At 45.3% G+C, this 24844-nt stretch overlaps 1 protein-coding gene across 7 annotated transcripts in view; it reads right to left on the bottom strand.

Moving 5' to 3' along the window:
- Window positions 1-857: 857 nt before the first annotated feature.
- LOC142042141 (potassium voltage-gated channel subfamily KQT member 1-like) overlaps window positions 858-24844 on the bottom strand; it is a 515171-nt gene continuing 491184 nt past the window's right edge. For 5 of the 7 annotated variants that reach the window (XM_075051699.1, XM_075051700.1, XM_075051705.1 and 2 more), the window contains one exon: window positions 10818-12143. In XM_075051699.1, coding sequence (XP_074907800.1) covers window positions 11988-12143 — 156 coding nt within the window. In that variant the 3' untranslated portion in view covers window positions 10818-11987. Of the gene's footprint in view, window positions 1563-10817; window positions 12144-24844 lie in introns of those variants that run through there. The other 2 variants (XM_075051709.1, XM_075051710.1) reach the window with 2 other exon arrangements.

The raw sequence follows: 24844 nt of genomic DNA, 5'->3' as shown, positions 1-24844 counted from the left end.
AAACCTGAAGCTTTTCTCAAAGCTGTGGCCTTAGCCAGGCAGAAGTGTTCAGTTTGATCCAGGAGTTACTTTGTGAGGAGCAAAGGACAAGAGTGAGGCAAGACGGTCGCTGCACTTTTTAACTCAGAAGCTGGGAAAGTCAAATAGAAAAAAGAATTTTATCAGCTACTGCCTTAAAAATTCCTGTAGTATTTCCTTAAGGTTGCATATTTCTTGTCCTCATACAAAAGACTTCTTGGATCGGAGCTCTTGCAGCCTCCTGCAAATTTATTAGCCAGCCATTTCAGACTAATGAAATCAGTCAACGTAATGGATACATCGCATACCTAAATATAATCAAATTAAGAATGCAGGCTCTCTCCTAACTTTGGATGAGATCTGGAGAGGCCCCAAACAGGATTGTCTAATGTATTTGAGGTCACTGTGGGGCCCAATTTTCAGAAGCACTTACTGTGTGGCCATCGCTCTTGTGCTATTTGTGTCCCAGCAACAGGTCAGCATCCCCTGCGCTGTGTCCTTTGGGAAAGGTGGTCTCATTCCTGGTCCTAAGCCCTCAAAAAAATGGTCCCATGATTTGCAAATGCTCTTTCCCAACAGGATTCAGCTCTTAACAGAAATGTTGTGACTTAAATCTGCTGGTACTGACTTTGCTCTTACTTGAATTTCCAGACTGGAAGCACTAGGTCTTTAAAGACTCACTCATTTCTAGTTTTAGCTTAAACAGAAGTTCGTTTATATGTGAGTATTATATTTTAAAAAATCAGATAAAAATAACAGCAGAATAACAGTAATAATAAAAGTCTGAGTTAGCAAAACAAGGGGATCAGATGCATGAGTGAAAATAATGAATTACACCAGCTTGTGAATACAGAGCCACTGTACTTCCATTTTACTCTGCATTTCACTACTCCAAAAATGCCCACTGTCTTTAGTGGACAAGCCCTCGATCCTATAAAAATGAAAAGACTGTAACTTGTCCTTTTAATGCCTTTTTTTTCCCCTCTCCTAATGGATCATCTGGAAGATAGAAGGGCAGAGGTTTACTGCGGGGGGAGAAGGGAAAAAACCCAGCATCTCCCAAAATACCCATCCAGCACCCCATAAACATCGAGGGACAAGCAGGGACGCCGTGCGCCGTCAGCTGCTGGGTTCCCCTCCGCTTGCCTCCTCCCCACCTGTTCCCAGGCCCCTCTGCAAGTGTGAGATGGGATTTCAGCGAGCGGAGTCCTGGGGGGGGCGAGCCGGGGGGGCCAGGAGGCAGAGCACGGCTGGCCGGGCTGACACATCCAGGATGAAATGTCCAGGTGCAGGGAGCAGGAACAAAAAAAAAAAAAAAAAAGAAAAAAAAGAAGAAGAAAATAAAAGGCTCATGCGTGCATGCACACAAATCAATAAAAAGTGTAATGCATCTTTCTTTAATTAAATCCCACCCTTGAATTCGCTGGGCAGCCCCGGCCGGCGGCGACCTCTGCTCCCCTCCGGTTTGTTGACTGGCACAGCTGTTAGTAAATCACCTGCTGGTGCGGCTCTCTGGGGCTTTAAAGGTCATCTGTCAGCGGCTGCTGGGGAGAGATAAAGAAGAAAAACAGAACCAAAAGTCTAAAAAAAAAAAAAAAGGCATTTTATGAAAGCCAAGCCGTTTGAGCACTCTGCATCCAACCTTTCCACTGTTTACCTTGCTGGCACCTGGGGGGTGGAGGGGCTGTTTTTATTCATCCAATTCCCCTTTCTCTTGTCTACGCATTTTTCCAAGTTTCCAGCTACTTCTATAATCCTTTTGTTTTAAGCTTTTCTCTCCTGCAGGGGAATCCATAACCCCGCTTCAACAGCTCTGCTGAGTCCCCGAGAGCCACACACAACTCCCTGTGGGAGAGGGTGTTGTTGCTTGGATGGGGGGGGAAGCAGAGGATCCCCCATCCCAGCACCCCTTTCCTGTGCCCCGACGTGGCCGGGCGTGCAGGACAGCGGTGGTGGGAAGGGCACGGACTGCATTTCGCCCTCTTCTCGGGCTTTGGCTGGTAGGAGCTGCAGTCAGGAGAGGTCTGGAGGATGCCCCCATGTCCCCTGCTTCACTTGGGAGCTGGTTTTAAGCTGCGGGGCTCTCCCTCTTGGTGCCAACCTGAGCCACGCTGCGGCTGCATTGCAGCCATGCCCGTGCCGTGTACCCCATTGATCTGGAGCCGTACCTTGATGCCCCAGCTTGACCTCCTTCCTTCTTCACCACCATGGACTTGACAGGTGATGGGGACTCTTGGCTGAACCCGCTCTGCTGGTCTTGCTCGAGTCCTGTGGGACTACGTCCCGGTGGGTGGGAGCGTGGCCTCTGCCGACCTTGTTATCGCTCCCCCCAGGCATCTCCCCTCCTCATGCATTGCAGCCAGCCCTCATATCCCCTCACTCCCTGCTCCAGGTTTCTTTAGGAGAAGCCAGAAGCAGCTATGCAACCTCAGCCTGCTGTTTCATTTCCAGTGACCTGTGGCTCCAGGGCCCCAGTGCTTCTCCAAACCAGTCATGTAGATAAGGACTGCCCATTGAAAGCCAAACACATGGCTTCACCCAAATTGGAGAGTGGGTTGGGTGGAGGGGGGGGGTACATGGAGCAGCTCTGTCCCAGGACATGAAAAAACATGATTGTCGTAGGTGATTCCTTGTCATAAACCACTCCTTCAGCTATTTATGCTTGAAGGGATAAGCTGGTTTTATGCCTATTCAACAGTTCCGCTGTCACCTTAATTTTCAGCTTCATGCAAAACATTGTCAGTGAAAATGATGTTATTTTTACAAAATGGGTACATGGAAAAGGCCCAGATAATTTGGGAGCTTTTTTTCTGCCTGATAATTACTGACATATTTTCAATAATTTACCATTTTAATTCAGCAGCAAACACACAGCAACCTTCTCAGACTTTGATCCCAAGCCAGGCAGAATGTGCAGGTTCTGGTGCAACTTCAATTTTTTTGCTTTCGGTTCATTCATATATTAAACTCAAAGGGAAACTTAGGGATCTGAGAACCCGCTCAAAGCAATGACACTTGCAAATTGATTGCAGTCATTGTGCACCTCCATCACGTCTGTCTCTGTTCGTTTCCAAACACATGCATTTTCTTTGGAATAAAAACTACTCTCTACCACTGCAATACATGGGTTTTGCAGGCTACTGGAAAATTTTGACTCTAATTCAGAGCTCCAGTAAGGTTAGTGAAACTAGGTCTTCTTTTAACCTACCAACTGTTTATTCAGACACATGGTGAGAGACATCAAGCCAAATTCATTTGTGGTGCAAGTCTATTGTCTCCATTAGATTCGTACCTGCATTGAATTTAGCCTGCTTTGACCACAGACCCATCAGGTACATAACCTCTCAGTGGTCTGTGCCTCTGCAGCAGTTTTCATTCTCGTCCCCAATGCTCTTCCTTGTAAACCCCGTGCAGAGGAATGACCATAGGCTGTCAGCTGCAGCCCTTTGGACTAGAGCTTGGTTGATGCTGATGTTTATTGCTATTGCTTTCCTAATGCAATAGCCTTCCTAATCCGGAAGACTGGCTTAACTGGACTGTTGTGTGGGGAATAACATGATAACAAAGAGGAGAGGAAGCATCGGGGCAGTAAAAGGGACATACATGGCCCTGAGGATGGGGACTTTGTTGGTCTCTTACTGCACTCTGCTAGTCCCTGACCAAAGCAGTAGCCTTCTGAGAGTTGACCAACGGGGTTGGTGGAATCCAAGAGTGATGACACTCATGGTGTAGCCAAACTGAAGAATTTGGTGCAGTACTGATGTGTCGCAGGAGCTGTCCCTAGCTCTTCTTGGCCTCCTGACCTGCTATCAAACAAAGAGAAACTTGTACTTACAGTACCAACCATTAGAAGTAGAAAGGAGAAAAAAAATCAGTAGTTGGCAAAATCATTTGTTTAGCTTGGAAGAAATGAGCTGTTTAGTGTTTCAGAAAGGGGAAAATTCTCAGCAAAGAAAACAAAAAGAAGGAGGACACTGCATCAGGCAATTGCTCTTCTGTTGCAGGAATAGTGCACGGGTACTTCCCCTTCCCCCACATCTTGATGATATAAACCCCAGCCCCTCCACTACAAACATTACGCTACTTGAAGGGCCCTACAGACCAGGCATGGGATGTATCTCTCTCTGCATCAGAAATGGTAAGGATTGCTCTCCATGAGAAGGAGTGGGGTCATTTGGATGAAAACTCAGAAGCTACTTGCAAAGTCTCCCAAGTCACCAAACTTCAGGAGCGGATTAGCTTCATGCTACACTGTAGGACGATGACAAAGGGCAAGCTGTAGGCAGAGGGGAACCAGCACACTGCCTTTGCCTGCTCTCATATCACCTGTGGTGTCAGAGATGACTGAACTATGAGCTGGGTGAGCCTTAACAAAATCATTGCTCACCTGAAAAGCAGAGGCCAGGAGACGTGGGGAGACCCCGCTCCTGTCCCTTCTGCTGCTCAAGGACTCTGAATGTCTCGGCAGCAAGTGGTACTTATGGACATACGGTGCTGTGCTTATCCTGCTGTAAGCATTTCCATCTCTCAGGGCATGCTTTATTGAGCATTCCTTTTGTCTTTTGGCAAAGGAAACAGCCTCTTAGACCTTTTTGGTGAGGGTTGTCTATAACCTGTGAGTTGGCCAGAGGCTGCTTCATTTGAAACGCCGGGGACTTTGCTTCTCTGTAGCTTGGTTCTTAGGTAAAGTAGGTGTAAAATGCTACCAGGCTATTTGGCTGTGTTTAGGCTCTCCTAACAACAGATGTGACAACCCAAGGTACATGGCAGTAAAGAAGAAAAGCTGCATTGTAGCTATGCATAAGAAGTACTCGACAGGTATTTTTGAAATGTGAATTTTCTTTCCCCTCTAAGGCTGAGGTAAGTCTCAGGCAAATGCTTAGCAGACATTGCTCTTGAAAATTATGATTCTTTGGTTAAACAAAGAACAACCTTTGCCAGTCTGATTGGACAGATGAGCTACAGCAGTTACATTAATCACAGTGTTCAAAAATCCCCTTCCCTTCAGCGCTCTCATGGAGTTGGTCCCTTCCCCGCAGCTCCACCCACCCCAGGGGGAGATCAAATAACATCACGAAGATGAGTTAAAATTCTGTTCACAAACCCACATGTACCAAATCCAAACCCTGAGACGAACGGGTGCTCAGCCAGGAATCTAAGCAGAGACATTGTACTTTTACGGAGTCATTTGGGAGCCACTGTAAACCATAATAAGGGCTAAACACAACATAGTAAGTATTTTGGCAAAACAGCTCATTGTAGGGAAGGCGTTCTTTGCCGGTTTACTCTTTCGTGTCTGACAGACTCTGTTTACGTATGACGGGGAGAGAGCAGGAAAGAGCAGGAGAGAGCAGATGCACATCCCCAGCACCAATAACATGAATATAATCCAGAGCTTGGGGTTCCCTGGAGGTTAGAAAAGCATGTGGTATGCAGTGGGAAAAAGGATAATGACCATTGACAGGAGATTCAAAAAGTTAGTTAGACATTTTTCTCTTTTTCAGTGTTTAATATTTCCAGCTACTTTTGACTGTCTCTTGACTAAGAGGTTGCTTTAACTAAGAGAAGCGGTTGCTTTTCAGGCAGGCTGAGAGGGACTCAAACCTTTTCCTACCAGGGAGGTAGAACAGTACCACCGTGTTTAGTTTTGCTGTCTGGGTTCTGCCCGAGCTAGAAATGATGCCTGAGACAGATCTCCACCTGGGCTCTTCACCATGCTTTTCCTGGGCCATTACAACGATTTTAGCATGTGCTCCTTCAGAATACTAAATAATGCAATTTTGATGACTGAGATTCTTCACCCGATGGCATTTTAGTCCCTAAAGCATGCTTTTCTTTTTAGACACATTGTTCAGACTGTTCAGAAAAGTGCTGAATGAGCCCTGCCATTTAAGGCTCCATGAGCTACAGCACATCCTAAATATATTTATAAGTGCAGACCCTTCAGGGCTTAGGTTTGAAACATCAGCAAGAAGAGAAAACCACTCAAGGTACCGAGAAGAGGCACCAAAAGAATCCTGCTCATTCTCCATACCCAGTGAGCTGGGAGCTTAGTCATCACCCTACAGAGGTGAGAGGGACTTCCAGCACAGGCTGCTCTGGTCGTGCCAGGGCAAGGCGGGTGGATGGAAAACCTCTAGGGCCACTAAATGGACCCATTTCTGAAATAGGCAGTGGTGGCTGGAGAGTCTTTTCTCACTTTTTACTCTCCAGAGGTGGAGAGTGTTCCAGATGAGGCAGCAGATTTCTGATCTGTGACCCATATCGGCTGTTTTGGGGGCACAGTTACCTTTCCTCAGGCATGAAAGCCCCCGGCTGATGAAAGCTGAACTTCTTATCTCCCTCACTGCTGCAGCCTTATCATACAGAGGACTTTAATCCCACACATCACTTCAGAAATATCATCATTAAAGATCTGGCTATACATTTTGAGATAAGATTGGTTCATGATAGTATTACTGACTATGTAATTATGGAAATGAGAAAATAACCCCCTCAGGCTTTATTTAATGACTTCTGAGCATCTTGCATCATCATAGGCAGACATCAGGCTTCAGGATGCCATGCATTATTAAAAGGAATGTGGAAAATCTTGTTTTGGTTGGTGTCGATGTCTCTAGTAAGGGAGGACACCATGTATCTTCACAGTGAAATTGAATCGGGTAGAAAAACATGTGATCTTTTTAAAAATAAATAGCTAATCTTTACTTGATCTCCTGTACTTCTGCCTTTTGATACATTGGTAAACCGCATTCCTGACAGCCACCCTTGCTGATACCGTGGCCTTGAGAGACCTTGGCCGCCTGGTCTATGCCTCTGTTCCGAATCAAAAGACAATGTGGGACCGTTGCAGACCTGGCTGCACAGTGCAGATAACTTCATTGAACCATGTTAATTCATGGTATTATTACTATTTTACTGATGCGAGAAGAGTTGCTGTAGGAATGAGCTTGCTGAACGTACTCTTTGGTCAGCAGTTAGTTAGGTGTGTGATGTGTGTGCTGGACTCCCAGCATGGAGAAATAATGAACATCAGTGCATGAACGTTAGTAAAAATGGAGATGAAAACACACAAATGTACTTCCCCGGGAATACTTTCTGTAATTTTGCCTCATGTTAGAGCCACTGCTGAGAGGGAACACTCGATATCACACCCATTTTTACAAAGGGTAGTAAGGAGGACCCTGAGAACTGCTGACCAGTCAGCCTCACTTTAGTGCCTAGCAAGATCATGGAACAGATCCTCCTGGAAGTTATGTTGAAGCATATGGAGGACAAGGAGGTGATTAGAGATAGCCAGCATAGCTTCACCAAGGGCAAATCATGCCTGACTGATCTAGTGCCCTTCTACAATGGAGTGACTGCATCAGTTGGGCAAGAGCAAAAGATGTAATCTACCTGGACTTCTGTAAGGCCTTTGATAGGCTCCCCCATAACATTCTTACCACTAAATTGGAGAGATATGAATGGAATATTAGAAGGATAAGGAATTGACTGGATGGTTGCATCCAAAGAGTTTCAGTTAACAGCTCAATGTTGAAATGGAAACCAGTGACAAGTGATGTCCCTCAAGGGTCTGTACTGGGACCAATACTATCTAACAACATCTTCATTAATGAAATGATTGAGTGCACCCTTAGCAAGTCTGCAGATGACACCAAGCTGAGTGGTGCAGTTGATACGCTTCAGGGCAGGGATTCTATCCAGAGGGACTGTTACAGGCTTAAGGAGTGGGCCCATGTGAAACTCATGAAGTTCAACAAGGCCAAGTGCAAGGTCCTGGGTGGGGGCAATCCCCCACATCAGTACTGACTGGGTGATGAATTGATTGAGAGCAGCCCTGTGGAGAAGGACCCGGGGTTACTGGTGGATGTAAAATTGGACATGTTTCTATGAGAGGAAATGGCCTTAAGTTGCACCAGGGAGGTTTACATTGGATATTAGGAAAAATTTCTTTACTGAAAGGATTGTCAGGCATTGGAACGGGCTGCCCAGGGAAGTGGTGGAGTCACCATCCCTGGAGGTGTTCAAAAAATGTGTAGGTGTGGCACTTCAGGACATGGTTTAGTGGGCATGGTTGATGGTTGGACTTGATGATCTTAAAGGTCTTTTCCAAACTAAACAATTCTATGATTTTATGAGTAATGTGCGCTTGCAGCCCAGAAGGCCAATCATATCCTAGGTAGCATAAAAAGAAGCATGGCTAGTAGGTCAAGGGAGGTGATTCTCCCCCTCTACTCTACTTTTGTGAGACGCCACCTGGAGCACTGCATCCAGCTCTGGGCCCCCCAGTACAAGAAAGACATGGACTAGAGCATGTCCAGAGGAGAGCCACAAAAATGGCCAGAGGGCTGGAACACCGCTCCTGTGAAGAAAGGCTGAGAGAGTCGGGGTTGTTCAGCCTGGAGAAGTCCTCTGGGAGACCTTATTGTGGCCTTTCAATATATAAAGGGGGCTTATAAGAAAGATGGGGACAGACTTTTTACCAGGGCCTGCAGTGACAGCACAAGGGACAATGGTTTTAAACTGAAAGAGGGTAGATTTAGACTGTATCTAAGGAAGTTGTGGGTGCCCCATCATTGGAAGTGTTCAAGGTCAGGTTGGACAGGATTTTGCGCAGCCTGATCTAGTGAAAGATGTCTGTACCTATGGCAGGGATGTTGGACTAGAAGATCTTTAAAGGTCCCTTCTAACCCAAACCATTCTATCGTTCTATGATACTCACAATATTCAGAAAGATAATGGACATAAATTTAAATTCTTTCCAATCACATGCAAGAATTATGGCAAGTTTCCCTTAGGAGAACTCTTCCAGAAGACACTGTTGGTGGTATTTCATCCAACAGATCCATACTGCAGTTAGCAAAGTTTGCAAAACCTGCCATAGTGCACCTGATGGTTTTCTGATACTGTTCCTTGATGGGATCATATCGTGACTTCATAGGACTTGTATTGCAAGAGAACCCCTCAGGGTTTTGGAGTTTCCTGAAGGTCATCCCTATGTTTCTTCCCTGCTCCTTCCATTTCATTGTTGCTACATACTCAGTGACCTAGCTCTGATGCTGGTACTGCCTGTGTAGTGGATGGTAAGGCCTGACAAAAACACATCGAGTAGAAGCCAGTTCTTGCCTTGGGAAATCATAGCTTGCTGCTGAATGTTTGCTGATAGCACACCTTGGTAGAGGGGCACTCAAAATACTCATGACATGCAAATGTATTAATATGCAGTCTGTTCACTGTGCAAAACCATCTCTGCTCAGAAGAAGGGTCAGGGAGTATTACCAGATGGTCGCATCAGTGTTACTCCTAGATACTTTTACCCCCGGGCAATCAGAAAGATATTTCTAGATATCAACTCTTGTCCTAGCTGTGGGCGTGGAGATTTGCTTAAGTAAGGCTAAGCTATGTTGCTTTTATTTTTTTACCATTAATCTCACAATATGGTGTGAAAATGGGTATCTCCCACCAATCTTCTTCCTTCCTCACTGCAATTTGTTCAGGCCATACCCTTATCTCTCCATCGTGGCAATAGTGATGGTCGCCGACACGTGTTGCTGGTGCTGTCTGAACACGTTATGCCACATCGCAGTGTTCGCAGTCGCCTGCTGTAAAGGGGATGGATGGCCAGCACTGCTGGATTTTCAAACCCTTAAAGGCTCAGGCGCTGGCCTCAGTGAAGACTTGCTGCAGAAACTTGTGTTTAAAAAAAAAGGCACGTGCACACACAGGCATGCACACATTCTTTTTTTCTGAAGGGCCCACTGTGTGCCTCTTCATCCTTTCCTCCCACCCACTCATCCCTTCTGACGCTCTCCATAGCTGAGACCACTTGTATTTTATTTAACTGAATTTTCCAGGGAAGGGCATTTAGTGTGTTTTCCAGGCACTTCAGAGCAGTAGGTGTTACTGTATGTATAGTGCCTTAACACTTCTATTGAGACTCATTAGTAAGTAGAATACTGTTGCATTCCTCAGTCCACCAAAGAGTGACCACGCATCCCCTCACACAAATACCTGCTGTGTACCCGAAGGAAGTTTCACCTTGTGTTGGCCACAGAAGTCCCTGAGCCCTTCTGCTGAAAGCTGCACTGCTCGTCTTCTGAACCTCGGTGGCAAAGGGATCTCCAGGGAGATTTTTTTACCCGTGGCTGATGAAATTGTTCCTACCCTTGGTGTCCAGTTGCCCTTTTAGCTCTGAGTGGCCAGAGTCAGTGAGGTTATATGAAGGACCATTGCAGAAGCTCATGACCCTGACTGAAAGCCAGGAGAAACACAATGCTCTGACAATGATTATTTACCATTTTCCCATGTTACATGCTGTATTTGGTCATGTTCAGTTACTCTGTAGTAATCAGACAAGATGGAACGGCGGCTTGTCAGCTGATTTAATTAAAACCACATTGCTTTTTTTTTTTTTTATTGCCTCTCACACATCATTAATATTCTGTCTAAGACACGCCTGCAATCTAAAGATTGGAATCAGTCTCATTGTGCTCTTTCCAAGCTTGAATTCCCAGACACACAAACCTGGGAAAGAGTTTTAAAGGGACAGGTAATAGTTAGAAGCTAATTTGATTACATTGAAATGGACCAGTCATTGGTCCAAATAAATGCTTATTAAGGGACCAGTCTTTCAGGTTGCTTTTAAATGCAGTGCAGGCTTTGCTTCCATGGATATGAGTGGGAATAGAATATATTTAGGATTTCCCAGGAATCAGGTCTTTGCTCTGCAGACTTCCGCTCATTCAAATGGTTGGTTATGCAAATATATTAAAAAGACTTGAGTAAATAACACTGCACCCTTTTAAGCTTGGTTTATTATTTACATATTTAGCAACAGTGTTGTATCGTCCCTTTTCTGGAGTGCCAGGTAAGATCCATTTCACAGTGACAGTATGTCAGCCAGCATATGCACTCGATTTGCAACCAGATTACAAGGGAAAAAAAAAAATCTAGCATTTAAAATTCTATACAGCAGTTTATTTAAACAGCGATTAACTTTCATCAACAGTATGTGCATTTCTGTTTTCTTTAAGAAACTCTGCCATTCTCAATCACAGCTGCAGCCTTCCTGCAGCACCCTGTTACTCAGTGACTTGAACTGAGCTTTACAGATATTTCACAGCCAATTACCGTACAGGTTTCTTATGTTAAAATTAAGGCAACTGGAGTCAACAACCACTGCTGAATGAAGGTAAAAGCTTGAGAACATTTTGCATAACAGTCATCAGCGTAGCTGATAGCTATTACAGTGTTCTTGTGCAGTAAGCCTACGCAGATACTATCTCTCTTGCCTGTCTGTTCCAACATGCATCTCATCTCATTTGCAACCCTTTGCTTTAATTAGCTGAAGTCTTTGCTTCAGCCTTTCATATGTCAACCAGCCTGTATACACTTCCATATTTTTAATCAGTAGCCTGTTGTCTTTACTTTGTCATTCGCAGTAGCATATAAATCTGCCCTTCTTATGATCCTCACTGCTTGGTAGAAGTCAAAACATGCTGTTTAATTTTCCTGTTCACTGATTTCCATTTGTTTCATGTTCAAATGCTGGCTCTTTTCCCCCTTTTGGGCATGCTGTGAGCATTAAACTTAGTGATTAAATGCCAAAAACCCAGTCCTTTTCCCCTTCCGCGCCCACGAATGGGTCATCCTAACCCTCGCTCGGATGCTTTACCTCAACAGCGCGCCCCGTGCGTGTGCAGCGAGCCTAAATGGGGCTGGCTGCCCTGGACTGCCATCGGCTGACAGAGGTTAGCTAACGAGGGCTAATTAAACAGGTGCAAAACTTATGTGCTCTCCTAGGGTCGTGACTGTTGTCTTGCTGCTGCTTCTCATTTTTTTTATTTAATCTACTACAGCAGAATATTTCATTTCACCCACCACACGGCCGAATCCTGACACACCAAGACTTAAAAATAACCGGACGTAAAAGAATGAGAGGGTGACATGTGGCTGTCCTCCGGCTTTCAAATTTTCCGGTTCACTGGGGGGGAATCCGAGGTTGTCTGTCGCTGTCTGACAGGTGGGGTGGCTGGCCCTGACATCTGTGCCTGTGGCTGATCCCCAAACTGAGCCTGGAGCGTGTTCAGGATGTCATCTAGCTTCTGGTCCATCTGCACGACCTGTTAAGGAATCAGAAAGCAGACGAGCTGTCAAATGGTCGCACATGCTTCTGGTGAGAGGCATTCACTGGCCAAAAGCTCTGGATGGATAAAGCCTGGCATGGAGCGTGGGCGTCTGAGGAAGACCAGCTCCTCTCAGTTTTGCCCAGCCTGTTGCTCTGGAGAGATCGAATGAGGCTACGAAGTCACAGGGAAGGCTGTAAAACCACGTGAAGCGGCAGCAGAAGGACGGGATGTTGGTGGCCCAAGGACTTGACCCCTTGAGTCAGCCATTTTGTCTCTCAGCCTTTTCCCAGGGCTGCCGGCTTCTCTCGGCGATGATGCATCCTGCAAATATCTGCCCCGAAACTCTCTTTCGCTCTTCGGTTTATGGTGAATGTTTTTTCCCACTACCTCTCCCAGCGCTTCACCACCCTTAGTTGTAGGACATCATGCTTTCCATTACTGTCTTGGGAAACGAAACGGCTCCCCTCCCTTCACACTGTAAATAGATGCCTCTGTGATACATGTTACAGTCAGAGATCCTACCAGATACCGTGTTTATTCCCATGCATTGTTAGGAGGACAGCCTACCGAAAACCACATAATAATACCAATGACTTCATTAAAAAAAAGAACAACTGTACTATAGGAAGCTTGACGTGCTAATCCCTCCTCTCATTTCTTTGCTTTCCAGCTGAAATTTCTCAGGCATAGTCCCTAGGCTGGGGAGTCTTTTCTAGTTATTATTTTTTTTAAGTAGGGAAAGGCAAATCTGGATTTTTAAAGGGACGCTGCTCTCATACTTCCTACTGCTTTTGTGAAATTCTGGCCTTTTCTAGGAGCGCCAAGCAGGCATTATCCCGTTGCGCTGCTAGGGCTTGCCTTCACTGCAAATGGCGTCCCGCTCACCCACTGGGACAGACTGGGGACTGCTGACTGCTCTGGTTCGGTCTGATGGCAAAACTGTGGCCAGCATCGTGCAAGCAACTGGGATTGCTTCTAATAATGCTTGAATACAGTGCAGCTTTGTTTAATAGATGAGCCCAAGAAAAATGAGCATTTTGAAGAACATTGGATAGTTCACTTTACAGTTATCTGCTGTGAAACTCTGAGCCTCTGAAAACTGTGATCTGTCCCAGTGGGTCTAATAAACTTTGATAGCAAACCTTTTAAAGTGATATCAGATCTAAACTGAGCTTTCATTAAAAAGGGAGACAGAGAGAATGAGAGAGAAGGATTCCAGCCTTTTTCTGTGCAAAGATAACTTTGGAAATAGCCATTGGCAGCATGGACTGAAAGTTTAGCAGGCTGAGATTGCTTTAAAAACCAGGGCAAAGAAAATCACCTTATCCGCTTTCCCCTCCTCTGCCTTTTCTCACTCCAAGTGTCGCTCCCCTGGGGGCCCCTCAAACCTCGAGGTACCAGGAGCTTATTCATGTTATATCATTTTGGCAACCACTGTTCTCTCCTATATACAACCTGCCGGGGGAAGGAGTGGAGTCTCTCTCCTACCTCACGGAGGGAGAGGTGTGCTCGTCTCTCATTTCTACTTTCATGCCAGCTGTCTTCTAGTAGAAGAGCCCCTCTCCCTGCCTCTGCTCCGGTGTGGGTGTGGGTTATCTGGGGCACTATTTTTAAGCAGCAAGGAGGGAGTATTTAGGGTGTGGGTGACACGGCATAGCCCTTCACTGGGATTTCTGCCCATGTGCTTTCAGGGTCATGGCTGGCACTGCCCGAGCTGTGACCGGAGCGGGCAGGGCAAGGTGTGTGGGCATGGGAGGATGGGGGCTGCTCACTGCAGCCCCCCCAGGTCCAGGGCGGTTGGTGCCAAGCCTGGCTTGGGATGAGTGACAGTCAAACATCAACTGGGGGAGATGCTGACGCTCTCTGGTTGAGGGGAAGGGACGCCGGCAGAGGAGCAGCCGCTTCCCTGCCAGCCTGACCCCACGCCGCCGGCGGCATCTCTGCCTTTTCCTGCATCTCATGAGCTGCTAGGAGAGCGCGGCCGATGCTGCTGCGGTAGGTCTCTCTCTCTGGTGTGGTCACGGACAGAAGCACTGACAGTGCTCTCATCTCGGGCACAACAGCTACACGTTCTGCTCAGCATTAACTCGGTTGGCAGCCTGGAAGTCACTAGTGGTTTAAGGGTTAAGCAGCATGGAATTAATTTTAAAACCACAGCATTTATTTTCTCCTCCATTCTTGAAAAGCCTGTTTGGCTGATGCTGGTAATGACTCAACAGAATCTTTCTTAAGCAGAAGCGTTGCGCAGAGCAGAAACTAAAGCAGAACTAATATATTACAGTAGGGTAAAAAGAGGTGTAGGCAGGGAAATGGGATCAGGCAGATGAAAGATCTTTTGGGGCTTTCTTTTGTGAGGCTTTGTTGATTTTGATCTGCACGCTTGATCTTAGATAAGCTATGCCTGCATATTCCATGTCATTTAAACTTGCCGTATTTCTCTGTATTTTGCCAACGCAGTGAAAGAATGTGATGTAGAATAATTTTATGCACTTTTCTTTCCAGGAGAAGAGGAGGGTGGAGAATGTAAATATTCATTTGTAGGGAGGGAAAATGAGAAATTCATACATAAGGGAGTAGACTACACTACACTCTGTCACACCTTCCACATAAGGATCTGCAAATATTTCCTGAACATTAACAAATGAAGCTGCTCAGTTCTGTGTCAACCGTATACACGGGAGGGTTTTAGTGGTTATTTTTGAGATTAGAAGCAGGACCATGCAAAATTAAGCGACCCATTAGAAGATGTGGTCAGTGGCAGATCTCTTCTAATTCTTAGCTTCGCGTTTTATACACAGGTTCAAGCCACCATTTTCTGGCTTCAGATGCTCTAAAATATGCCTTACTTTGAACATACAACTAGACCGGTAAAACGTTAGTCAGAAAGACAAATTCTTAGGTACTTTGTCAAATTGGAGCCTATTAAAAAGGGGTCAAGTTTGGAGGCTGGTTAACTGTGATTAAGGAGTGACAAAAGGAAAGCTATGGACACTTCAAGGCTTGACTTAAGTCAGTAGCATGACTTGCAGGGTTAGAAGACTTTTCACATGGGTGCAGGTTTTTCACAAGAGAGTCCTGGTTTTAGGTTTCTCCAAAACCACCTAGCAGCTATTACTTTCCTTAAGCCCAAACAGAACGAGTTGCTGGTTTGGAGTAACACACCCAGGCAAGCGTGCGGGCAAAGGGTTAAATTGTGCAACATGTTTTTCGGCTGAGTAAAGTGAGAAGCCATCCAGGACTGGCTGCAGAGTTTCCAGAGAGATGTGATATGGCCCTCGCAGGCTCTGTGGAGACAGGTGAGTTTGGCAGCTGTCCACGGGCAAATGGCAACAAAACTTCTGTTCTCCCACATCACAAAAGCACTCCGGAGATGATCTATAAAATTGTTAAAATGCTTTTATATCCTTTCAACTGCCCTGTAGAAAGGAGACTTGCAAAAGCAGTTTAGAATATTACACTGTTGTTATTGGGGCTATGAGGTGAGCTGAAGGAGTGTTGAAATGTATATTCATTTTAACATCCCCCCCGTGAAAGGGGGCTGGACTCCATGGTGACATGCAGGACTGTTAGACAAATAAAATGTCTTGCAACCAGCTCCAGTGAGTCACAACAAGCCATGAAGGGGAACTGGGTCACTCAACCTGTGGGACGCAGGGCGTCTCTGCCCTTCACCTCCAGCACCGGGTTGGCTTTCTATACCTATGTGCCATTTGAGGTTGCTTTTGAGCCTCTGTTTGTGAAAGCTGGTGTCTCTAAATACCTCTTTTTACCTCGGTGGGCTCCTGCTGCAGAAATGCCTTGTGGAGAAGGGGACCCTAGGAATGGCAGCAGCATGGAGGAGGAGGGCTGGATCATGCTGGGGATTTGCCAAATGCTGGACAGATTCCTAACTCCCCCGAGAGCTTTTTTTCTGACATGTTTTGCACACGCACACCATAAACAAAATGCATATGTGGAAAACTCAGTTGGAGTAGCCACATGGTCTCCCCCAAATCCTCTCACTTTAAGCCAGAAATATCCCTCCCCCCAGGTTTTGCCTATCTTTTTAATGTGATTCCTGGAGGCTGGGAGAGCCAATATCAATTATGCGCACAACACACTGACTTGAACTCTTTCCAGAGGAGTAGCAGAAGGGGAAGATGGTCTGCTGGAGCACTGAAGTAAATCTGTAAACCCACAAACACACTCATGTGTTGCTAAGTAGGTGGAGCTTTGTATCAAAAGCTAAACCCCATAAATCAAATAAAGTTGCTGTCACCTCCTTAAGGCTCTGCTCTCTCCCTGCCTGTAGCAGCCCTACATGAACTGATCAAGATGGCTGAGCTGTACAGCCTTCGTGCAGTTGTCTGCAACGTGTCTGGGCTGCTGGTACTGGGGATACAGCACGAAATGGAGGAGGGAGAGAAGACAGCCCAGTTTGTGTTACCAATCAAAATGTCATGGAGCAACAGCAAGTTCTGCTTTTGGTTAAGCTAGATTGACTTTGGCTTCCTGTTTGCCTCACTCAAGTGGGGAAAGCTCTGAAGCTGTGCCCACAGGACAGCCCAGGGTGTCGTGGCGGGGTGGAGGACTGGAAGGGACACTGCACTGTTGAGCCCCATCCCCTGCTGTTGGAGCCACTGTACGATGGGTGCTTTGGTTCTGGAAGCCCCACAAGACACCCAGGCTTCCTCTCCTCCACGTGCAGTCCTTATCCCACAACAAACCGCAAACCTAAGCATGGATGACCAAGAGCCACCAAAGCACAGTGGGCCACAGAAGGCGAGCAAGGGCATTCCCAGAGTCTCTGCAAGGTGTTATGTGATATTTTCCAGCTGACACTGCAAAGTCAACCACACCTGGGGCCAGAGCTGCCGCGGCCATGCAAACACCACATCCCAGCCCAGGGTCTCCGAACCATCAGAGTCCTCAGTTCAACCCACTGAACACCCCTTCTCTAGCACTGGCCCAACTTTGGGCTCACAGGTTTACCACCACGTAGACATGTCCCCCTAAGACCCTACCACTTCCCCTCTTTCCAGCCTTTGCTGCAGCTCCTGGCTTCCAAGGTAGCTAGAAAGAAGGAGGATCCACTCGCTGCAGCTCTGACTTAGAAACACTTGATTTGAGGGCTTTAACACCAACTGCTTGGAGAAGAGTCATCTGATGGGTAGGATTTATTTTGTATGGAGAGAAGAGTGTATGTGAACTTTTGTCTGCCATGAGCTATTCTACCTTGCATGTACTTATTTCTGAATATTCCCAGCTTGTTATCTGTGATAGGTCACCTAAGGTCTAGTTCACAGGAGAAAATGCTATCAGTTTAGTAAAATCAGATGTGATTTAGTTGAACTAGTGCAATCCATTTTATGGATGCTTCCATTTCTGCCTTGTGTAACATACTGATTTAGCTTAAGCTCGTTATCCAGAAATTCGTGCCATTTTCTCGTGTTGACCAGGTCTGTCACACGATTTTTCTTCTCATACCAGATGGTGGACTGATTTGATTAGATCCTGTAAAGCCTATGTTTAGCTTTATGTGCACATCTGGTCTTGTAGCTTCTCTCTGCCTACAGTTACACCCAATTATTCAAACATACTAATTGCCTATCATACGGTTCGAAGTCTGAATTGTTTATTTTAGGAATCGCTTTATTTTTTAGCATGTCCCTGAGTGGATTTATTGCTATCCAGAGACTGCTGATTCTGGGAAGGGAAATCTTTTCTCTGTAGCACTGTGTGCAAAACTGCCTCCCTCTCACCTTGCTTCTCCCCGTTAGAGAAACATCATCGAGGTGAAATGCTAAAACCACTGAAACATGGGGGTTTTTTTTGTTTTTAGCATAGCCAGACAATGCAAATGTTGATGTAGCCTGTTGGTAGCTGTCTGTGAGGAAGCAAATGGCCACACCGGCCATTAGAGACCACGAATAGCTTGGGGAGATTTCTCTTGTGTGAGGTGCAGCTCTAGTGCAGCCTCTGTCAGCCTGGTCCAGCAAAGTGCTTATGGATGTGTTAGCTTGAAGCATGTGAAGATTCTTGCTGAGTTCACCAAATATTTAAGTGCTTTGCTGGACCAGAGCCAGAACAGTCAACAGTTTGCAAGACTATACCTTTAGGATAAGCTTTTGGAGTCTCCTGAAGGACTCATACACAGATATGCACAGAAATATATCTACATCACTATTTTTCAAGTCTCTGAGGAGTGATAATTGGCATCTACCATGGCATCCTTCATGAAATGACTTTGGCATCCATATTAGCAGACACCTAGCATTGAAACAACAACAACAACAAGAGGGCTTTGATGAACAGGCTCCCATTAACTGGCTGTTTTTGGGATGAGTTGTAACAGATTTGGAATTAGCCTCAATCCTAAAACGATGCTGTATCCCAAAGCAAGGTTGCCACGTGGCACGTACACAGGGAAACATCTCACCGTGGTGTGTCAATGTCTTGCAGCCAACTGCCAGCGCTCCCTGCCCCAACACTGAGCTGTGCAGCTCCTCGCTTCGTTCTGCTGAGGGTGCAAACAGCACAGAAAGACCAGCTTCAGGCAATGGGAGCTTTTGCCACTAACCTCAAAGGTCAGGCAAACAGGTACATGAGCAGAAGCTACACAAAGCCCACTTCCATGACAGCCTATTGTTCTGGCAGACCCAATTCTCCATGAACACCAAAAATATATTAACCACCAAACTGTCTTGTTTGACTTATTCCGTGTACCCCTTAGCAGATATCGGTTGTTTATTTTCATTCCATGAAACTTATCTAGATAAGTCCACAATTTTCCAGGCCTCCCTTCCTGTATCCCAAACATCCCCACCCGTTCTTAGGTCAGGTGTTATAACCTTTGGTGCCCTAGAATATAGTAATCTTTATTTTAAGTATAGCTTCATTTATTTTGGTTTCCATCTACCTTTCCTGTTTAAATGGAAACACGAAGGTCTATCCCTCTGCACTTTGTTCCTGGGGTATTTCCTGTTGGTACCCTTTTGGTGAGCATTATATTTTTATATTTCCTATGCCACAGTTGCACTGATGAACTTCTGCAGTAAGACCTGTGTCTGTGGTTGCTGCTTCTGGTGTAAGATGCCGTTTGCCTAATTGCTAAGCAACTCTCAAGAGTTCAGCCCTGGGTTTCTAAAGCAGGCCTGGTCAGCACACAGATTATGCTAGCAGTGTTACTGCTTCAGGGAAGGTGCGATATTTTTCTTTCAAATGAGTCCTGACTTCCTAAGCAAATAAGGTTTAGCTGATGATGTATCTGTGTATATGGTGCCACAGCAGCTTTGGAATAAACTGGCCGGCTTCACACATTTGCCAGAGAGTCGGAGTCCTTTTACAGATAAAAAGTTTGGACAGATTTCTGAAAGTCAGGCACTTGTGCAGAAGAGAGACATCCAAATTAGTGCCTCATTGAAGGAAAGGCAGAAGAGGAAGGTGAACTGTATTATTAGACCCTGGAGAATCCACACAGGATGCCCTGACCACAGGAAAAGCTTTATTCAGCTCTTACCCCTTATTAGCCTCGGATAATCAACCACAAAATACAGAGCCACAGGAAACCAGGCAGCATAATTTCTACTGCTCCCAGAAGTACTTGTTTCTAGCTGAAGAATTCAAGTGGTGCCACTCTTTGAGTGGACACAACGGTAACGTTCCACAGCTGCCATTATGCAGCAGCTCTCGGCTGCTGGCTGTGCTGTAACTACTGCCAGAGTTTGTCTCATTTTAGCTATTTGCACATGCACCTGTGTGTCTGTTTGCAGCCGGTGCTTTGAAACATTTGGGTTTTTTCCCCTGATTTTCCCCCGGTAGGTAAATCAGACTTTGCAGAACTCTCTTTCTCTTGATTTACATACATAAATGGTTATTTTTGTTGTTGCAGGATGTTTCATTCTTTACTCTCCTCCAGATCCTGCTCAGATCCTCCCTGTAATCTTACCATCTCTCTTTGCGACATCGCTCTCCAGCCGCACCCTGGATGACGCACTGCCATTTCTCAGCTCATTATATTGTGTGGCTACAAGTCCTGCTGCAAAACCAGCGTGGAAAGAAACAACACACAAAAATAACAAAGCTAGTCCAGCCTCAAAGGTGGATATGCAGCTACTGTGAGTCACACCTTAATTTCACAATAAAGCAACCTTGGAACTTATGCTCCCAGATGTTGATTAATTTAATTTTTAAATCTCTAAACAATGCTGGACAGAGAGAAACAAGAAAAAGAAAATGAAGCACTGAGTATTTAAACGGTGCCAAAGGAGCACTGAGAAAGAAGTGGCCCTAACATTTCACTAGATGGATGCGATAAGCTCAGCACTATAGATGGGTGTGATGAACTCAGTGTTTGTGCCTCACCTAACCCTTTGAAGAGATGGTATCAAGCCTTCTACACTCGGATTGTTTTGCCTTTACTTTTGCTTTTTTGAGTTCTGTTAAATCTCCTCCATGAGAACAAAGTCTAACCTCACCAGCCTTATGACTAGACAGGCTTCACCAGTTCCTGTAATGGGGAGGACACTTTGGACTGTGCTGCAGCTGGTTTGTTTCTTCTCAGTTGAGTTGCAAGGATTATGTACTGATACTGAAATCAGTGGGTGAATTCCCTTAATCCAGGCCTACTGACCTGACATCTACCTAAGGTAGCATCTAGTTAGCACAGCTGATGGACTGTGTATGACAAGTTAACATTTATATGCCTTATCACAAGTATTGATACACAACTGCTCTCCATCGGTACACATACACACAAAGCTTTACTTCAAATTATCAGTCCATCTGGTATTATAGGCTGGCAAGAAAGGCAAATAGAGATGGAGAGAGGGAGTGTTATTATTGGGAGGAGCACAGGCATTATGGTGATGGTGATCTAGATAGCAAGACATGTAGGTACTAGAAACGTTCCAGGCAGTTCTTGTCGGACTAGACCAGAACTTCATAAACCCAAGCTCCAGCCTACTCCCCAGCACAGCCTTCCTGCATTGAGGACAAACCACTTCCTGGATGAACCTCATCAATATTTGTTAACCACATGGATCAAATAGTCTGCCATTTCTTTTCTTTCTGACATGAAATCACATGAAACTGGATACGTTTGAGTCTTGGTACAACACAGAAGTCACAGATGTACAAAAGATAAGAGTGATCTAAAACGGGGACTGAAATGTTGGCTGTAAAAAGGAAGTAAGTTATATTGGAAAAAGGAAGATCAGTCCCTGTTGGAAGAGGATAGGAGGAGAGAAGATGGTGGTTCTCCTTTCTCTTTCCTACCGTTGGCTCTTTGAGGATTAAAATGGGCATGGCAGAGCAAGGCTGGAAGTGTGGCATGGTGGTCATGCCAGGAAAAAAAATTAATCGGGAAAAAAAAGGATGATTGTCTGGAGATCAGAGGGTGTCACTGGGAGGCCACCATCTGGGCTTCTATTTTCAGCTCTGCGAAAGAATTGTCATACCATTTTAGCCAAATCCTGTAGCAAAACTAAGGGCTGGTCCGTGCGCAGATTTCTGCTGATGTCAGGAAATCAAGCCTGTGCCCGGACACTCATTTTGATGTGCTCTATTTCAGTGAAAGTGATGAAGTAAGCTTCATAGGAGCTGACTCGTAAGGGTCTTGGAAAGTGAAAACCGTACCTTTGCACTATGCGCTGTTGAAAAGGGTGAATGAAAACTTCTGCCCTTATTTCTTCTCTGCTCTGCAGAGGCCAAGTCTCTAGGGTCATCTTTAAGTAACAAGTTCACTGAAACTCTCCCACCCTTTGAAGGATGCCGCAAGCCTTGCTTAATGCGCACAACACGATTTGAGGAAGAAGCTACAGAAGCACAATGTGGTGTTATGTATTTAAATCATGAGGATTACAAAACACCATTGTTTGCTCATTAAAACACAGAAACCCAAAGCAAGTAAAATATTATCAGACAGTGCTGATTGAGGGCGTAGCAGTTCTTGATTCTTACTGATTCAAACATGCTTTGCTGAACCCTTTGGTTTTAGCCTGTCTGGCTTATCTGTCATTTGATGGATTTTACTAGCTCGCTTGTGTATACGAGGCCTGATTAACAGCACTGCCACACACATATTTTTAATGAATTCTTGAAAAAGTCACGGTGAGTGGGTGGACTCTAGACTGTCTGGTCCGGTTTTGCCGCCACAGTGACCTGACATTGAGGGTGTCTGTCTGTCTGTTCAGCCATACCAAGCCACAGCATTCGGTCCCAGATCAGCAAAAGCCACAGGCATAAACTGTGCAGCAAAAGCAACTACACAGCAAGAAAGGGTTCATGACTTGAGCTGAGATTGCTCAGCACCTGGAAGGGTCTGAGCAATACGTGGGGTGTGACAGCATAAATCAGTGCATAAACTGGCTATAGCTACAGGAACTGTGGATGCAGAGCATCAGAAGAGATTGCAGGGAAAATGAATTTGACTGGATTTGTCTTTTTTCTCCTTCCCAAGCTAGAGAATTAATTGCATAATACATTCTGTAGCTAAAGAGATGTCCGTGGGCATTTAAAACACTGACTGAGAATAGGAGACTGAGTAAAGCAGACTTTCCAAATCCAGAATCTCAATGGTGGACTTTTTACATTTCTTTTGTGCTTGAAAAATAACAGAGAATTTTGAAAAATCAGCATGGCTACATCCCCAGGGGAGACTCAAATAAAGCATTAATTAAAGAAAGGGAGGTGTCTTATTTGAACTCTGCTGAGCTAGATGGATTACCTATGAAAGCTGGCATTGACAGGACAGCTGTACGAAGAAGCCTGTGGCAGAAGTACCGGTGTCTTATACAAACAACAGGAGACAGGGCGGGAGACGCAAAGCCATAATTGCCAGATAGATTTCTTCCTCATGAGGCATATGCTAAGTCAGCAGAAACCTGCTTCAGTTTTCTGTTGCAAGGCACTGCACTGTTAATTAAGGAAAAAAAAGTCGGTTATACCTCCTATCGCTCTTACAGCTCCTTAGCCTTATACTGCAGGGAATACTGCTGGGGAGAAGAATATTATAGATCTTGCTTGGAGAAACAATCATTTTTCTCTTGCATGTCTCTTCTTTTTCATATATCATTGCAGAGAAAAAGCACAGCAATAAAAAGGACATGTATTAACATGAACATTGAGGCGTATGAATATGAGAATGGCCTGGTGAGATTTCACTGTCCCAGCATTTAGTAAAATAATTTAAACTGGTGCTGCAGTTTAATTAAGCTTTTGGGTTACTGGCTTTTTTGAGGTTCTACAGGTAGAACTGAGAAGCCATGGAGGTCTTTACGCAACTTTCTGCCATGGGGGAAAACAGATTTTTTCAGGTCAACAAGCTAAAATTCATTAATAAAATAAGTACCTGTTGGGACTACTGAAGACCCCCAGATTTAATTGCTTTGCTTCACATCTACTCGCTCTTTTAATATTTTTACTTAGCATGAACTACGACTTTGATCTTCTAACTCAATATAATCTATAATATGTCTAAGCCTTATTTAAAAATGCCTGGGTTATTTGTTGTTCTGCAGTGTTTCTCGTCCCTTCAGAGCAAGCTTGTTTAACTCCATATGGAACTAGTTATCAAGGAGGAGGAAAATAAGATATCTATCTTTTTGCTAATTAATACTTCAGAAAGCTTTCACTTTCATGTTTTAAGGCATATTAAAAATCCCAGCTGTGACTGGGTGCTTGTCTTTCTGCACCAGTATAGTGTAAACCAAAAATGACCATCACCACGAATCCATGACATTGAGGCTCCGGTTTTGGCTGCTTGACTGCTGTGCTTGGCTTCCTTCGCTGCGTGCCCAGCCCTGAAACCAGGATGAAAGAGCGTGCTTAAGCCCTGCCGCTGCTGAAAGGCATGGCTCTGCCGCCCCAGCTGCACCCTCCTGCCCTCCCCGTGGTTACAGGTCCACGGTCCAGCCTTGGCTGAACTTAGGAGCAAGCCCAGGAGAGCCGTGCAGCACAGCAAAGACTACCCATCCAGGAGAGCTGCCTCCAGCCTGGATCCCAGGGCCATGGATGCTTCCTCCTCTGTGCTTAAATGACTCTTTTACTGCTGAGAGGTTACGCAAGAACAGAAGGAAAAAGCAAAAGCTCTACGTGAACTGCGGTCACGTACCGTGCTCCAGCTGAGGCGCTGTGCACCCCGTTAAAAAAGCTGGGGTTCTTTGCCCTGCTTTCCCTTACCTCTAATATAGTCAGCTGAAGTGTCCATGGTAAGGCACACAACCGCTTTTTCCTAGGAATCTAAGCTAAGGTTTTAATTACTATTAATAAGAAAGTGGATTTTCTATCCTGCAAAAAGAGTCAAAGTAAAAAAAATATCCTCCAGACCCCCAGACCATGCCAAGCCTGGGTAAAAGCAAATAACTTCTTTGCCATGAAATCTAAATTTTTCCCTTTCTTATTTGCTAATAATTTGCAGAAGGCAAAAATCACGGTGAAATACACGCCCACCCACTTTTCATTTGGAAAACACTGAAATACCTCTATTCACATCTTCACTTGTTTTTACTTATTGCTCCTAAAAAGTTCATCAAAATCAATATGATTTTCTGTAACACGGCAGATCCTACAAATTTTGCCAGGGAAGATGCGTTTCGGCGTGAAGGCTCCTGCCAGCTCTAGTTCGAACACTTGTGACTTAGCATATCCCAAAAGTGTACGTGGTCTCGCACAGCCGGACAACGCAGGAGCCCCAGGAGCCAGCCTCGCTTGCACAG

This window comes from Buteo buteo, chromosome 19 (assembly GCF_964188355.1).
Source record: "Buteo buteo chromosome 19, bButBut1.hap1.1, whole genome shotgun sequence".
Classification (NCBI taxonomy): domain Eukaryota; kingdom Metazoa; phylum Chordata; class Aves; order Accipitriformes; family Accipitridae; genus Buteo; species Buteo buteo.
This window is presented reverse-complemented; position numbering and strand designations above follow the sequence as displayed.